At 56.5% G+C, this 17,921-nt stretch overlaps 1 protein-coding gene across 1 annotated transcript; it reads left to right on the top strand.

Moving 5' to 3' along the window:
- The first annotated feature begins 1,334 nt into the window (after positions 1-1,334).
- tsr2 (TSR2 ribosome maturation factor) lies at positions 1,335-15,934 on the top strand. The gene is made up of 5 exons (XM_070869218.1): positions 1,335-1,434; positions 4,618-4,708; positions 6,632-6,723; positions 9,142-9,327; positions 14,321-15,934. The coding sequence occupies exons 1-5, from the start codon at positions 1,357-1,359 to the stop codon at positions 14,471-14,473; spliced, it is 600 nt and encodes a 199-aa protein (XP_070725319.1). The 5' UTR covers positions 1,335-1,356; the 3' UTR covers positions 14,474-15,934.
- Positions 15,935-17,921: the final 1,987 nt, after the last annotated feature.

The raw sequence follows: 17,921 nt of genomic DNA, 5'->3' as shown, positions 1-17,921 counted from the left end.
CAGTTGTACAGGGCCTTGGTGAGGCCACACCTGGAATATTGTGTTCAGTTTTGGTCTCCTAATCTGAGGAAGGACACTCTTGCTATTGAGGGAGTGCAGCGAAGGTTCACCAGACTGATTCCCGGGATGGCAAGACTGACATATGAAGAAAGACTGGATCGACTGGGCTTATATTCACTGGAATTTAGAAGGATGAGAGGGGATCTCATAGAAATATATAAAATTCTGACAGGACTGGACAGGTTAGATGCAGGAAGAATGTTCCCGATATTGGGGAAGTCCAGAACCAGGGCTCACAGTCTAAGGATAAGGGGTAAGCCATTTAGGACCGAGATCAGGAGAAACTTCTTCACTCAGAGAGTGGTGAACCTGTGGAATTCTCTACCACAGAGAGTTGTTGATGCCAGTTCATTAGATATATTCAAAAGGGAGTTAGATGTGGCCCTTACGGCTAAAGGGATCAAGGGGTATGGCGAGAAAGCAGGAATGAAGTTGCATGATCAGCCATGATCATATTGAATGGTGGTGCAGGCTCGAAGGGCCGAATGGCCTATTTTCTATGTTCCTATGTTGATATAATGACCTGGATCGTCTGTTTTAGTGATGGTTGAGGGATAAATATTGGCCCCAGGACACTGGGGAGAACTCCCCCTGCTCTTCTTCCAATAGTGGCCCTGGGATCTTTTACCCTCAATTGGGAGAGCAGACTCAATCGCGGCTTTCGAAAGGGGATTGGATAAGTAGCTGAAGGAAAAAATAATATGCAGGGCTACGGGGAAAGGGCTGGGGGGGGGGGTGGGAGTGGGACGGGGCGAGAGTCTTGCGCGGGCTGCAGGGGCCGAACGGCCTCCTTCTGTGCCGTGACCATTCCGTGATGTTCTGGACAGCGGCCCAGTGACGATGAACCCTGGCGGGAACAGGGGGGGGGGAAAGGGCAGCGGCTTCAAAAAAGAGATTAAAATTGGGGGGCATCAGCGCCTGCACTTTCTCCTCCCCTCCGCTAGATGGGGATGTGGTTGTGGCACTATGCTGCAGTTCCTCCTCCCCGCCGCTGGAGGGTGGTGTAGGAGGCGTACCAACTGCAGTCCCGCCTCCCAGTCGCTAGATGGCGGTGTGTGGGGCGTGTAGGCTGCAGTTGCTCCTCGCCGCCGGCAGATGGAGGTGTTTGGGGCGTACCAGCTGCGGGTCCTCCTCCCCGCCGCTAGATGGGGGATGTGTGGGAGGCACCAACAGCAGTTCCTCCGCCCCGACGCTCGATGGCGGTGGTTTGGGAGGCAGGCCCGGCCGACGCCACTGCGCATGCTCGGCGCCGGCAGCCCCCGCATGCGCAGTGGGCGGGAAGAAGGACGGACGGCCATGGCGGAGCGCGCTCCGTGGCGGCGGCTGTTCGCCCAGAGCGTGGGCAGCGCCCTGGAGGCCTGGCCCGCCTTGCAGGTAGGAGCGGACGGACGGCGGTAACCGCGCGGTGACTCAGGGGGAGGGGGAGGGGAGAGACCGAGAAGAAAGACGCGCGAGGGAGAGATTTTAATTGGAGCCGCACCGCGGGCAGACAAGATGGCGGCGGCCGCGGGCGTTGCCAGGAAGTGACGTCGCCCTGTGCCCCCCTTTGCCCCGGAAGTGGCCCTGCTCCTTTGCCCAGCAGTGACGTCACCGAGCTCTGATGACAACAACAACTTATACAGGTTCCAGCTCCCTGATCCAGAACTCCCTGATCCAGAACTCCCTCATCCACTCCCTGATCCAGAGCTCCCTCATCCACTCCCTGATCCAGAGCTCCCTCATCCACTCCCTGATCCAGGGCTTCCTGATCCAGAGCTCCCTCATCCACTCCCTGATCCAGGGCTTCCTGATCCAGAGCTCCCTCATCCACTCCCTGATCCAGAGCTCCCTCATCCACTCCCTGATCCAGAGCTCCCTCATCCACTCCCTGATCCAGAGCTCCCTCATCCACTCCCTGATCCAGAGCTCCCTCATCCACTCCTTGATCCAGAACTCCCTCATCCACTCCCTGATCCAGAGCTCCCTCATCCACTCCCTGATCCAGGGCTTCCTGATCCAGAGCTCCCTCATCCACTCCCTGATCCAGAGCTCCCTCATCCACTCCCTGATCCAGGGCTTCCTGATCCAGAGCTCCCTCATCCACTCCCTGATCCAGAGCTCCCTCATCCACTCCCTGATCCAGGGCTTCCTGATCCAGAGCTCCCTCATCCACTCCCTGATCCAGAGCTCCCTCATCCACTCCCTGATCCAGGGCTTCCTGATCCAGAGCTCCCTCATCCACTCCCTGATCCAGAACTCCCTCATCCACTCCCTGATCCAGAGCTCCCTCATCCACTCCCTGATCCAGAGCTCCCTCATCCACTCCCTGATCCAGAGCTCCCTCATCCACTCCCTGATCCAGAGCTCCCTCATCCACTCCCTGATCCAGAGCTCCCTGATCCAGGGCTTCCTGATCCAGAGCTCCCTCATCCACTCCCTGATCCAGAACTCCCTGATCCAGAGCTCCCCGATCCAGAGCTCCCTCATCCACTCCCTGATCCAGAGCTCCCTCATCCACTCCCTGATCCAGAGCTCCCTCATCCACTCCCTGATCCAGAGCTCCCTCATCCACTCCCCGATCCAGATCTCCCTGATCCAGAGCTCCCTCATCCACTCCCTGATCCAGGGCTTCCTGATCCAGAGCTCCCTCATCCAGACCTCCCTCATCCACTCCCTGATCCAGAGCTCCCTCATCCACTCCCTGATCCAGAACTCCCTGATCCAGAGCTCCCTCATCCACTCCCCTGATCCAGATCTCCCTGATCCAGAACTCTCTCATCCACTTCCTGATCCAGAACTCCCTGATCCAGAGCTCCCCGATCCAGAACCCCCTGATCCAGAGCTCCCTCATCCACTCCCTGATCCAGAGCTCGCTCATCCACTTCCTGATCCAGAATGCCCTGATCCAGAATTCTCTCATCCACTTCCCTGATCCAGAACTCCCTGATCCAGAACTCCCCGATCCAGAGCTACCTGATCCAGAACTCCCCGATCCAGAGCTCCCTGATCCAGAACTGTATCCCATTGAAACACCTGTGAACTCGTCCCTTTTTGGCGTGCAAGTAAGTCATCCTCGATACGAGGGGCCGCCGAAGAAGATCCTACATCAGAAATCGGAACAGGAGTCAGCCATTCGGCCCCTCGAGCCTGCTCCGCCATTTAATACGATCATGGACTCAGCTCCACTTCCCCGCCCGCCCCCTTATCCCCTTATCGATTAAGGAACTGTCTATCTCTGTCTCAAATTTATTCAATGACCCAGCTTCCACAACTCTCTGGGGCAGCGAATTCCACAGATTTACAACCCTCTGAGAGAAGAAATTCCTCCTCATCTCAGTTTTAAATGGGCGGCCCCTTATTCTAAGACCGTGCCCCCTAGTTCTAGTCTCCCCCATCAGTGGGAACATCCTCTCTGCATCCAACTTGTCGAGCCCCCTCATAATCTTATACGTTTCGATAAGATCACCTCTCATTCTTCTGAATTCCAATGAGTAGAGGCCCAACCTACTCAACCTTTCCTCATAAGTCATATGAGGAGAGACTGGATCAACTGGGCCTTTATTCACTGGAGTTTAGAAGGATGAGAGGGGATCTCATAGAAACATATAAGATTCTGACGGGACTGGACAAGTTAGATGTGGGAAGACTGTTCTCGATGTTGGGGAAGTCCAGAACCAGGGGACATAGTTTTAGGATAAGGGGTAGGCCATTTAGGACTGAGATGAGGAGAAACGTATTCACTCAGAGAGTTGTTAACCTGTGGAATTCCCTGCCACAGAGAGTTGTTGATGCCAGTTCGTTGGATATATTCAAGAGGGAGTTAGATGTGGATCTTACGGTTAAGGGGCTCAAGGGGTATGGAGAGAAGGCGGGAAAGGGGTACTGAGGGAACGATCAACCATGATCTTATTGAATGGTGGTGCAGGCTCGAAGGGCCGAATGGCCTACTCCTGCACCTATTTTCTATGTAACCCCCTCATCCCCTGAATCAACCGAGTAAACTTCTCTGAACTGTCTCCAAAGCAAGTATATCCTTTCGTAAATACGGAGACCAAAACTGCACGCAGTACTCCAGGTGTGGCCTCACCAATACCCTGTATAACTGGAGCAAGACTTCCCTGCTTTTATACTCCATCCCCTTTGCAATAAAGGCCAAGATACCATTGGCCTTCCTGATCACTTGCTGTACCTGCATACTAACCTTTTGTGTTTCATGCACAAGTAATCCCCAGGTCCCGCTGTACTGCGGCACTTTGTAATTTTTCTCCATTGGATGGCGGGGGGGGGGGGGGGGGGGAAACAAACACAAATCCTGTTTCTGACCCCCATTAGAAAGTCTGACTGACAGTTGAGGACACGGGCAGGCTGGGCTGTGATGCCCCTTTGGCCGAATACCTTCCTTGTGCTCGGATAGAAAGGCTGGCCACTTGGGAATGTGGCACCTGGTTCCTGTGGAACCCACACCCCCCCCCCCCCCCCCGAGAGTCGGCACGTCCAGGAAAGGAGGGGAGAAGTGGGGGCAGGTAGAGAATACTCCCTGGGCAGAGACTGAGGTGTTGTTTTCTTGCCGAATTACAGGTGGCGGTGGAGAATGGATTCGGTGGAGCTTACAGCCAGCAGAAAGCGGACTGGATGGTTACTGCAGTGGCGCAATATTTGGAGGACAACGGTGAGTAACGGCAGATAAAGAGAGAACTTGCATTTATATAGCGCCTATCACCCCCTCAGGACGTCCCAAAGCGCCTCACAGCTAATGAAGTACTTTTATTTGGCGTGTAGTCACTGTGGGCTCCGCTGGGCAGGGCCCACATTGTCCTCATGCCCCCCGACACGAGACTCCCAAAGCAAGCGCTCTACTCGGAACTCCTTCACGGCAAACGAGCCAAAGGTGGGCAGAGGGAACGTTACAAGGGACCACCCTCAAAGCCTCCCTGATAAAGTGCAACATCCCCCACCGACACCTGGGAGTCCCTGGGCCCAAAGACCAGTCCCGCCCTAAGTGGGGGAAGTGCATCCGGGAGGGCGCTGAGCACCTCGAGTCTCGTCGCCGAGAGCGTGCAGAAACCAAGCGCAGGCAGCGGAAGGAGCGTGCGGCAAACCAGTCCCACCCTCCCCTTCCCTCAACCACTGTCTGTCCCACCTGTGACAGGGACTGTGGCTCTCGTATTGGACTGTTCAGCCACCGAAGGACTCATTTATAGAGTGGAAGCAAGTCTTCCTCGACTGCCTATGATGACGATGATGATTTATTTGGTCACTGTTGTAATGTGGGAAACGCCAAGTTGTGCACAGCAAGCTCCCACACACAGCAATGTGATACTGACCCACATAACCAAAACGGCTCAGAAACAGGCCATTGGGCCCAACCAGTCCGTGCCGGTGTTTATACCCCACTCGAGCCTCCTCCCGTCTTTCCTCATCTAAATCTATCGGCATAACCCTCTATCCCCTTCTCCCCCATGTGTTTATCCAGCCTCCCCTTAACTCCATCGACACTATTCGCCTCGACCCCTCCCCGTGGCAGCGAGTTCCACATTCTCACCGCTCTCTGGGTAAACAGGTTTCTCCTGAATTCCCCATTGGGTTTATCAGTGACTGTCTTATATCGATGGCCTCTAGTTATGCCCTTCCCCACAAGTGGGAACACTCTCTCTGTATCCACTCGATCAAAACCTTTCATCATTTTACAGACCTCTATTAGGTCACCCCTCAGCCGCCTTCTTTCAAGAGAAAAGAGACCCAGCCTGTTCATCCTTTCCTGATATGTATGCCCTCGTATTGAAAGTACTTGTTGGATTTGGACAGGACAGTGCTCAGCGACAATATTCTGCAACAGTATCAGCTGTGGCTCAGTGGGCAGCACACTCGCCTCTGAGTCAGAGGGTTGTGGGTTCAAGTCCCACTCCAGAGACTTGAGCACAAGAAAATCTAGGCTGACCCGCCCAGTGCAGTGCTGAGGGAGTGTCGCACTGTCGGAGGGGCGGTACTGAGGGAGTGTCGCGCTGTCGGAGGGGCGGTACTGAGGGAGGGCCGCACTGTCGGAGGGGCAGTACTGAGGGAGCGCCGCACTGTCGGAGGGGCGGTACTGAGGGAGCGCCGCACTGTCGGAGGGGCGGTACTGAGGGAGCGCCGCACTGTCGGAGGGACGGTACTGAGGGAGCGCCGCACTGTCGGAGGGGCGGTACCGAGGGATCGCCGCACTGTCGGAGGGACGGTACCGAGGGAGCGCCGCACTGTCGGAGGGGCGGTACTGAGGGAGCGCCGCACTGTCGGAGGGGCAGTACTGAGGGAGCGCCGCACTGTCGGAGGGGCAGTACTGAGGGAGCGCCGCACTGTCGGAGGGGCGGTACTGAGGGAGCGCCGCACTGTCGGAGGGGCGGTACTGAGAGACATCCGGTGGTTGTGAGAGGCGCTATATAAAGGCACGTCTTTTCTTTTGAGGGTGGGGACACGCTGAAGGCAACCGCCAACTGGGAGAAGTAGTGTGAGCCAGTGCCTTCAGGGGAGGGAGGACTGGAGAGAGGGAGGACACATCATAAGGTCACTTAACTTGGTGTTTTTTATTGTTGATTTGTGTTCCCTGCACCCACAGCTGACCTGGACAGCGAGGAAGTGGAGGAGCTGATGGCTGACATAATGTACAACGAATTCGACACGGTGGTTGAGGACGGCAGCTTGTCCGAGGTAAGTCGGCTCGGCTCACGCACCGGATTCTCAGCTCGGAGAGAAAGTGGTGGGTGCAGCTGAGTCTTTTCAGAGAGTGTCGGACATTACCACCTTGAGCTCGAACCAAATCTCCGCCCCCCCCCATGTGTCCTAACTCGCACCCAGTCCCGCTCACCCATCACCCCCTGTGCTCACTGACCCCGTGTCCTAACTCGCACCCAGTCCCGCTCACCCATCACCCCCTGTGCTCACTGCCCCGTGTCCTAACTCGCACCCAGTCCCGCTCACCCATCACCCCCTGTGCTCACTGCCCCGTGTCCTAACTCGCACCGAGTCCCGCTCACCCATCACCCCCTGTGCTCGCTGACCCCGTGTCCTAACTCGCACCCAGTCCCGCTCACCCATCACCCCCTGTGCTCGCTGCCCCCGTGTCCTAACTCGCACCGAGTCCCACTCACCCATCACCCCCTGTGCTCACTGCCCCATGTCCTAACTCGCACCGAGTCCCGCTCACCCATCACCCCCTATGCTCGCTGCCCCGTGTCCTAACTCGCACCGAGTCCCACTCACCCATCACCCCCTGTGCTCACTGACCCCGTGTCCTAACTCACACCGAGTCCCGCTCACCCATCACCCCCTGTGCTCACTGCCCCGTGTCCTAACTCGCACCGAGTCCCACTCACCCATCACCCCCTGTGCTCACTGCCCCCGTGTCCTAACTCGCACCCAGTCCCGCTCACCCATCACCCCCTGTGCTCACTGCCCCGTGTCCTAACTCGCACCCAGTCCCGCTCACCCATCACCCACTGTGCTCACTGCCCCCGTGTCCTAACTCACACCCAGTCCCGCTCACCCATCACCCACTGTGCTCACTGCCCCCGTGTCCTAACTCACACCCAGTCCCACTCACCCATCACCCCCTGTGCTCACTGCCCCGTGTCCTAACTCGCACCCAGTCCCACTCACCCATCACCCCCTGTGCTCACTGCCCCGTGTCCTAACTCGCACCGAGTCCCGCTCACCCATCACCCCCTGTGCTCGCTGACCCACATTGGCTCCCGGTCCAGCAACACCTCCATTTAAAATAGTCCATCCTTTTCAAATCCCTCCATGGCCCTCGCCTCTCCCTATCCCTGTAACCTCCTCCAGCCCCTACACCCCTCCCTATCCCTGTAATCTCCTCCAGCCCCTACACCCCTCCCTATCTCTGTAACCCCCATCCCCTACACCGCTCCCTATCTCCGTAATCTTCTCCAGCTCCTACACTCCTCCCTATCTCTGTAACCTCATCCAGCCCCTATACCCCTCCCTATCTCTGTAACCTCCTCCAGCCCCTACACCCTCCCTATCTCTGTAACCTTCTCCAGCCCCTACACCCCTCCCTATCTCTGTAACCTCCTCCAGCCCCTACACCCCTCCCTATCTCTGTCACCCCCTCCAGCCCCAACACCCCTCCCTATCTCTGTAATCTCCAGCCCCTACATTCCTCCCTATCTCTGTAACCTCCTCCAGCCCCTACACCCTCCCTATCTCTGTAACATTCTCCAGCCTCTACACCCCTCCCTATCTCTGTAACCCCCTTCAGCCCCTACACCCCTCCCTATCTCTGTAACCTCCTCCAGCTCCTACACCCCTCCCTATTTCTGTAACCCCCTCCAGCCCTACAACCCCTCCCTATCTCTGTAACCCCCTCCAGCACCACAAGCCCCCGAGATCTCTGCGCTCCTCCAATTCTGCCCTCCTGAGCATCCCTGATTATAATCGCTCCACCATCGGTGGCCGTGCCTTCAGCTGCCTGGGCCCCAAGCTCTGGAACTCCCTCCCTAAACCTCTCTGCCTTTCTCCATTCAGCTGATACTTAAATGAATCCCAGTGCTCTGGCCCCAGCTTGTCCAAGCTTTTCCAGCTCCACATCGCACAGGAGGATCCCATTGGGCCCATCGAGCCCCGTGCTGTGCCGGCTCTGTGACAGAGCGACCCCAATCAGTCCCACACTCCCACCTGCTCTTTCCCCACAGCCCGGCACATTTTCCCCCTTCAGGTATTTATCCAATTCCCCGGTTTGAAAGTTACGATTGAATCTGCTCCCACCGAGCTTTCAGGCAGCGCGTTCCCGATCACAACAACTCGCTGGTTCCATCGCCGATTATCGTCAATCTGTGTCCCTCTGGTTACCCGCCCTCCTGCCCCTGGGAACAGGTTCTCCCGATCCACTCGTCATGATTTGGAACACCTCGATTAAATCTCCCCTTAACCTTCTCTGCTCCAAGGAGAACAACCCCGGCTTCTCCAGTCTCTCCCCGTCACTGAAGGCCCTCATCCCCCCCCCCCCCCCCCGGGACCATTCTGGTCAATCTCCCCTTGACTTCCTAACCCCTCACCCCTCCCCACCGGCCCGGTGTCGCCGGCTCTCCTCCTCCTCCTCCTCCTCCGCAGGTGGCGCAGCAGATCTGGAACTTCTACGGCCTGTGCCAGAGGGGTCAGGAGTCGGAGGTGAGGGGTCAGATGCAGCAGCTGGTGCAGCGGAAGTGCAGCGTCAAGGTGAACGCGGTGAAGGGGAAGAACTCGTGCGCGGAGCCCGAGGACAGCGAGGAGGAGGAGGAGGAGGAGGACGGGACGGAAGTACGTACACGGTCCTTTCAACCCGACAACTTTTAACTCGGCACCCGTCCCGCTCAACCGGTGTCGGAAGTGCCGATCGGACGTGTTAACGGTGGTGGGGGGGCGCGTTCAGCGGCTAAACCCCCCTTTTAAGTTTAATTGCTGTACGCATTCACAGCCCCGGGGTCAGTCAGAGTTCAATTGACGCGCGGCGAGGGGCAGGCGGGTTATCTCCAGGTGTGAGCCGTGACTCAGTGGGCGGCACCCTCACCTCCCGAGTCCCATGCTCGTGGGTTCAAGCCCCACGACAGAGAGTCGAGCGCAGAATCGCAGCTGAAACATGGAAAGTAGGTGCAGGGGCAGGCCATTCGGCCCTTCGAGCCTGCACCGCCATTCAGTATGATCATGGCTGATGCTCGTAGTGCTGCAGGAGTAGGCCGTCCCGAGTTCCCCGGGATGCAGTTGTGCCCCTTCGAAGGCCTATTCAAGAGAAGATAAGAAATTAGGAGCAGGAGTCGGCCATTCGGCCCCTCGAGCCTGCTCCGCCATTCAATAAGATCACGGCTGATTTTTGACCTCAACTCCACTTTCCCGCCCGATCCCTCGATTCCCCTCGAGTCCAAAAATCTACCGATCTCAGCCTTGAATATACTCAACGACTGAGCCTCCACTGCCCTCTGGGGCAGGTAATTCCAAAGAAATCTGCAGAAGGACACAGACAGGCTCAGTGAGTGGGCAAAAATTTGACCGATGGAGTATAATGTTGGAAAGTGTGAGGTCGTGCACTTTGGCAGGAAAAATCAAAGAGCAAGTTATTATTTAAATGGAGAAAGATTGCAAAGTGCCGCAGTACAGCGGGACCTGGGGGTACTTGTGCATGAAACACAAAAGGATAGTATGCAGGTACAGCAAGTGATCAGGAAGGCCAATGGTATCTTGGCCTTTATTGCAAAGGGGATGGAGTATAAAAGCAGGGAAGTCTTGCTCCAGTTATACAGGGTATTGGTGAGGCCACACCTGGAGTACTGCGTGCAGTTTTGGTTTCCATATTTACGAAAGGATAGACTTGCTTTGGAGGCAGTTCAGAGAAGGTTCACTCGGTTGATTCCGGGGATGAGGGGGGTTGACTTACGAGGAAAGGTTGAGCAGGTTGGGCCTCTACTCATTGGAGTTCAGAAGAATGAGAGGTGATCTTATCGAAACGTATCAGATTCTGAGGGGGCTCGACAAGGTGGATGCAGAGAGGATGTTCCCACTGATGGGGGAGACTAGAACTAGAGGGCATGGTCTTAGAATAAGGGGCCGCCCATTTAAAACTGAGATGAGGAGGAATTTCTTCTCTCAGAGGGTTGTAAATCTGTGGAATTCGCTGCCTCAGAGAGCTGTGGAAGCCGGGACATTGACTAAATTTAAGACAGAAATAGACAGTTTCTTAAATGATAAGGGGATAAGGGGGCGGGCAGGGAAGTGGAGCTGAGTCCATGATCGGATCGGCCGCGATCTTATTGAATGGCGGAGCAGGCTCGAGGGGCCATATGGCCGACTCCTCCTATTTCTTATGTTCTTATCCATCAGCCTCTGAGCCAATCACTGAACACGCACACACACTCGCTGACTGACAGCTGCTCCGGCCAATCAGTGAACACACACACTCACTGACTGACAGCCGCTCCGGCCAATCACTGACCACACATTCGCCGACTGACAGCCGCTCCGGCCAATCACTGACCACACACTCGCTGACTGACAGCCGCTCCAGCCAATTAGTGAACACACACTCACTGACTGACAGCCGCTCCGGCCAATCACTGACTGACAGCCGCTCCGGCCAATCACTGACCACACACTCGCTGACTGACAGCCGCTCCGGCCAATCACTGACCACACACTCGCTGACTGACAGCCGCTCCGGCCAATCACTGACCACACACTCGCTGACTGACAGCCGCTCCGGCCAATCACTGACCACACACTCGCTGACTGACAGCCGCTCCGGCCAATCACTGACCACACACTCGCTGACTGACAAAAAAAACCAGGCAGGTGTAAAAGAGATCCGTGTCAACGTTCGTCGTAGGCAATAGCCGCGGCTTCCACTCGATTCCTCAGGCTGGGGTCCCTGAATTCACCGTCTCCTCCTGTCTGGCTCGAACACCCCCTCCCCCATCCTCAACCTCTAAGAATCAGGAGCATGAGGAGGCCACACGGCCCCTCGAGCCTGCTCCGCCATTCACTACGATCGTGGCTGATCTTCGACCTCAACTCCATTTTCCCGCCCGATCCCTCGAGTCCAAAAACCTACCGATCTCAGCCTTGCATATACTCAACGACTGAGCCTCCACAGCCCTCTGGGGCAGAGAATTCCAAAGATTCACCCCCCTCCGAGTGAAGAAATTCCTCATCATCTCAGTCCTAAATGGCCGACCCCTTATCCTGAGACTGTGTGACCCCTGGTTCTAGACTCCGGCTCAGCATCCGTTCCGCTCAATCGGTGTCGGAAGTGCCAACCGGACGTGTTAATTGTTGGGGGGGGGGGGGGGGGCGCTCAGCGGCTAAACACCCTTTTAAGTTTAATTGCTGTAGGCATTCACAGCCTGGGGTCAGTCAGAGTTCAATTGACGCAGGGGGCGGTTATCTCCAGATGTGAGCCGTGACCCGCATGTCCTGTCCAGTGAGCCACGCCGGCCGCGAAGGACTGGTCCCAGGCTCCGTCTCCCGGCCTGTGCCGAGTTAGCTGACGAGTTGGGCGCGGCGTGGCAGGGGGGGGGGGGGGGGGGGGAGGGGGGAGGGGTCAACCTTCCCGGTAAGCCGCGCACTCGTCTACGGGCTCCCGCTCTGAACGGATCGCCGGCTTTCGCACCGTAGATCCCGTGCTTGTGCGGAAATCTGAGCGGTCCGCGCGGGAGGCAGTGCAGCTCACGGGGGGGGGGGGGTGGGTGGGGACGTTGGTGGGTGCAGTGTATTTGTTTCATGGGGGTCTTTGCTCAAGCGTTCATAGCAACCCATACCAACTAGGAGTTAGTTGGTTATGAGCAAAAGGTTTAACAATCACAACCGGTACATTACCAGATCATCCACTAGGCTCACGACTGCATACCTCATCCCCCGAACCCAACTGGATGGGGTTTTATTGAGTCTTGCGAACATCACGTGACTGGCTAAACCACTCCCAGCTCAACAGCTCCACAACTATTTTAAATAAACAGATAAAGCCGAGTGCCCCCCCTCCCCCCACCCCACCTTATTAAAGGGACACTGAACTCACAAATTAACAAGTAAAACTTTAAATGGAACTTTGACCAATCAAATTGAGATTCCGTTCACGGGGGTGGGGGGGGTGATGACGCACTCCAGTCCCTCCGGCGCCCACCTCTCGCGGAAGGCCGCGAGCGTACCGGTGGACACCGCGTGCTCCATCTCCAGGGGCACCCTGGCTCGGATGTAACCGCGGAAGAGAGGCAGGCAGTCGGGGCTGAACGACTGCCCGCTGCCTGGACCGGCTGATGGCCCCCTTGGCTGTGTCCAGGAGCAGGCCCACGAGAAGGCCTTCCGACCTGCCCACTCTCTTCCCCCCCCCCCCCCCCATAGATTAGCTGCATTATCTCTACAAACCTGTAGTGCGTGTTGTAACGGCCGTCTTGCTCTTTTCACTTCGTTGCTTTAAACATCGAATCACACACATACACACTCAGTTGTGGGAAAGGCAGGATCGTGTCTTTTATTTCAACATTCATACTAAACAGACCCAGTATGAAAGTTACTGAGATGCTTCAGAAAGGCAGCTTGCTCCGATTTCCGTAGCTGCTTGTGGAGCACCTTCTGAGATTAGTGTCTGAGATTAGAACAGTCTGTGTGTGTGTGAGACAAAAAAACAGTTCCATCTCTTATACCTAAAAAGCCTTTGAACTGTTAGTTCTTTGCATAGTCCATTTCGACAGTTAACATGCAGACGATGTAGAATTGTCCTGAAATCACGGCTAACTGCTTTCTGAATTACTATCCACAAACCAGATCGTTTAACATACAGACGGTGACATCAAATTATTATTTGCATAGTAACAAGGTACACTCAAATACAGGTATCGTCATCATTATCATCAGAAGTCCCTCGGAATCGAGGAAGACTTGCTTCCACTCCTGAAGTGAGTTCTCAGGTGGCTGAACAGTCCCAATACGGGAGCCACAGTCCCTGTCACAGGTGGGACAGACAGTGGTTGAGGGAAGGGGAGGGTGGGACTGGTTTGCCGCACGCTCCTTCCGCTGCCTGCGCTTGGTTTCTGCACGCTCTCGGCGACGAGACTCGAGGTGCTCAGCGCCCTCCCGGATGCACTCCCTCCACTTAGGGCGGGACTGGTCTTTGGGCCAGGGACTCCCAGGTGTCGGTGGGGATGTTGCACTTTATCAGGGAGGCTTTGAGGGTGGTCCCTGTAACGTTTCCTCTGCCCACCTTTGACTCGCTTGCCGTGAAGGAGTTCCGAGTAGAGCGCTTGCTTTGGGAGTCTCGCGTCTGGCATGCGAACAATGTGGCCCTGCCCAGCGGAGCTGATCAAATGCAGACAATGTCCCATGAATTACTATACACAACTCAGAAGATCAACAGAGGAGTTAGTTTGATTCCATGCATAGATTATTATTCGCATAGTAACAAGTTACACTCAACTACTCAACACTTCAATGGCTAAAAGTGTCTTTAATCCAATCTTCAAACTTCCAACTTTTAATTCTTTCGTTCTCCAAGGCAACGCATTAGAGAAACGCGGGCTCGCGCTCCCACAATACGCATACATTACAGGAGGAGCACTCGGTTCCTGGGCTCCAGGGGAGGGGGGGGGTGGGCAGGGGAGGGGAAACCAGCCCTGATCCAGTGACCCCTGCTGTTGCAAAGTGCTCGCGGTGGGGGCAGTGCCGGGGCGGACTGGGGCTCGACCGGCCGTGCTGCCCCGCGCGGGTCGACACGAGGCAGCGCCTTTCCCCCGCTCGGCGGTGACGTCTCTCTCTCTTCTCTCGCCACCAGGCCATGGACTGCGAGAGTCGCCCCGCCTTGGCCGCCGCTCCCGGGGGTAGCCCGAGCCCCCAGCGGCAGATGGAGGCCCCCCCCCGCGAGGCGGAGGAGGAGGAGGAGGAGCTGCAGGACGGCTGGACGGTGGTGCGGCGGAAGAAGAAGTAGACGCTTCGGGGGGCGACGGACAGGCGTGCCCCGCGTCCGGGGAGCCGCGCCTCTCCGAGAAACGGGGGAGTCAAGTGTCGGGGACACATACGGCTTCTCGCGCTGAGGACGGCCAGTTAACATTTGGGGCAGAAGGGCGCTCCGACTCGTTCCCGCGCCCACCCTCCCCGCGTACTCGCCTCGCCCGCGGTGGTCCGGATGACGCGCTGTTTTCTGCTGCCGGGCGTGCTGCACCGTTAAACCCCGAATGTATTAACCTATTCCTGCCGTGGTGTTTAAGCCGGACTTGTTGTCCCCTTTGAAGTTCGGCTGCCGCAAGCAGTGCAGCTCGGGGTCAGTCAGAGTTCAATTGACGCGTGGCGAGGTGGGTTATCTCCACTTAAGGTGGCTCGGTGGGTCTCGCAGTCGCCCCCCCCCCCCGAATCCCAAGGTTTAGGGTTCAACGTCCACGCCAGAGATTCGAGCACAAAATCTAGGCTGAAGTCCCTGGCGCTGATGGAGTCGCCCCCTACAGGCCCCTTGAACCTGCTCTGCCATTCAATACGATCGCGGCTGATCATCTACCTCAACTCCGCTTCCCTGCCCGGTCCCTCGAGTCCAAAAATCTATCGATCTCGGCCTTGAATATACTCAACGACTGAGCCTCCACAGCCCTCTGGGGCAGAGAATTCCAAAGATTCACTCCCCTCTGAGTGAAGAAATTCCTCCTCATCTCAGTCCTAAATGGCCGACCCCTTATCCTGAGACTGTGTGACCCCCTGGTTCTAGACTCCCCAGCCCGGGGGAAACATCCTCCCCGCATCTACCCTGTCAATCCCCCTCAGAATCTTGTATGTTTTAATTAAAGAACTCCCGTCGGGCCACCCATCAGTGTTGGAAAGAAACGAGCCCCAAGCCAGTTCAGCCTTTTCTGATTGATGGGGGAGGCCATTCGGCCCATCACAAACCCGCCAGCTATTGGCTAGAGCAATCCCGATCCGCAACCACATTAAAAACATGTCAACAGTTGCCTGTAACGCTGTAGTTGCACACTCTGGCCAGTAGGTGGTGCGGCAGAGCATCGTTTCTGAATTTTTCCCAAATCCATCACTTTTAATGTACACAATTTGAAAACAAATTTATTCATCGACTAACCGTGGCAACTAGCAGAAGCTGGATGGACAGAAAGATTAACAGATGGGCCGAGAGATGGAGAAAGGACAATGGTGGATATTCCGTAAATCACTGCACTGGACACCAGTGCCTCTGTTTGCCTGTATCCGCCCCGCAACGAACCTGGGATTGATTTGTAAAGAAGCCCAAAACAAGCCAATGTGACTCACCGCGGGTCATCTCCAGGTCGGCCCACAAAGTGACACTGCGAATCGGCCTGCTCCACAATGGATTGAGGGTCGGGCGATAAGGACGGCAACCTGATCGCATTCGAGCTGACATAGACGCCTATTAAAAATGAGAACTGAATCGCGTTTCCGTTCACCTTTATCTGCTCACAGAAGTCACCACTGGCTTCCCGTTTATTGCAGTGGATCTCGCCACGAGGAGGTGTTTTCAGACGTTGCTCTCCATCAGGGTGTCAGCTGTGGTTCAATGCGTAGCACGCTCGCCTCGTGAGTCAGAAGGTTGTCGGGTACTGAGGGAGCGCCGCACTGCGCTGTCGGAGCAGCGGTACTGAGAGAGCGCCGTACTGCGCTGTCGGAGGGGCAGTACTGAGGGAGTGTCGCACTGCGCTGCCGGAGGGACAGTATTGAGGGAGCACTGCACTGCGCTGTCGGAGGAGTGGTACTGAGGGAGCACCTTATTGTCGGAGGGGCGGTACTGAGGGAGCGCCGCATTGTCGGAGGGGCGGTACTGAGGGGGCGCCGCACTGTTGGAGGGGCGGTACTGAGGGAGCGTCGCACTGTCGGAGGGGCAGTACTGAGGGAGTGCCGCACTGTCGGAGGGGCGGTACTGAGGGAGCGTCACACTGTCGGAGGGGCGGTACTGAGGGAGCACCGCACTGTCGGAGGGGGCGGTACTGAGGGAGCACCGCACTGTCAGAGGGGCGGTACTGAGGGAGCACCGCACTGTCGGAGGGGCGGTACTGAGGGAGCACCGCATTGTCAGAGGGACGGTACTGAGGGAGCGCTGCACTGCAGGATGTGTTGACTTTTGGACGACATGTTAAACTGAGGTCCTGTCAGCCCTCTCAGTTGGAACTTAAAAGATCCCATGGCTGTTATTGGAAGAAGAACGGGGGGGGAGTGAGTTCTCTTCGATGTCCTGGGGCCAATTTTTATCCCTCAACCAACATCGCTAAAGACAGACGATCTGGGTCATTATCACATTGCTGTTTGTGGGAGCTTGTTATGCACAAATTGGCGATTGCCACCTTATGACAGTCTCGCAGTCAAGGACTTTTTCGAGAGGAAGTTCCAACATCAGGATCACTTTTTAACGAGTGAGTGTGTCTTTAAGGTCTCTTTTTTGGGGAAATCTCCCGCGCAGGGAGCTCTTGTAAAGCAGGAGTTCACCCCACTGTTGGTATTCTGGTTCAATCACAAGTTTCTTTCCATTGGGAGCCCTTAATGGGAACTCCTCCCTTTCAGAATAGCTTCCGGGCATCAAATGGCACAATTAACTTCGACGCCGATGAATAATTTGCTTCACCGGGGGCCAATGTAGGTCAGCGAGCACAGGGGGTGATGGGTGAGCGGGACTGGGTGCCAGTTAGGGCACGGAGGCAGCGAGCACAGGGAGTGATGGGTGAGCGGGACTCGGTGCGAGTTAGGACACGGGGGAAGCGAGCACGGGGTGATGGGTGAGCGGGACTGGGTGCGAGTTAGGACACGGGGGCAGCGAGCACAGGGGGTGATGGGTGAGCGGGACTGGGTGCCAGTTAGGACACGGGGGCAGTGAGCACAGGGAGTGATGGGTGAGCAGGACTCGGTGCGAGTTAGGACACGGGGGAAGCGAGCACGGGGTGATGGGTGAGTGGGACTGGGTGCGAGTTAGGACACTGGGTCAGCGAGCACAGGGGGTGATGGGTGAGCGGGACTGGGTGCGAGTTAGGACACTGGGTCAGCGAGCACAGGGGGTGATGGGTGAGCGGGACTGGGTGCGAGTTAGGACACTGGGTCAGCGAGCACAGGGGGTGATGGGTGAGCGGGACTCGGTGCGAGTTAGGACACGGGGCTGCCGAGTTTTGCATGAGCTCCAGTTTACGGAGGGTCGAACGCGGAAGGCTGGCCAGGAGTGCGTTGGATTTGTCAAAAGTTCAGCTGCCCCGATGGCCTCTTGTTTAGCTTAGGGAATCGGCGGGGTGGTGGTATGCCCCTGCTCCTGATCGCCATCCAACGATCCTCGGATGGGAAGTGTGCTTGCCCGGCGAGGGCTGGAACGCAGTTGACTGTGTTGCTGCTGCAGTCGGCAAGATATAAGCTCACCCATCATCATCATAGGCAACACCTTG

The sequence above is a fragment of the Pristiophorus japonicus genome, chromosome 32, assembly GCF_044704955.1.
Source record: "Pristiophorus japonicus isolate sPriJap1 chromosome 32, sPriJap1.hap1, whole genome shotgun sequence".
In the NCBI taxonomy this organism is placed as follows: domain Eukaryota; kingdom Metazoa; phylum Chordata; class Chondrichthyes; family Pristiophoridae; genus Pristiophorus; species Pristiophorus japonicus.
Note: the sequence above shows the minus strand (reverse complement) of the source record. Positions and strands in the feature narration are given on the sequence as shown.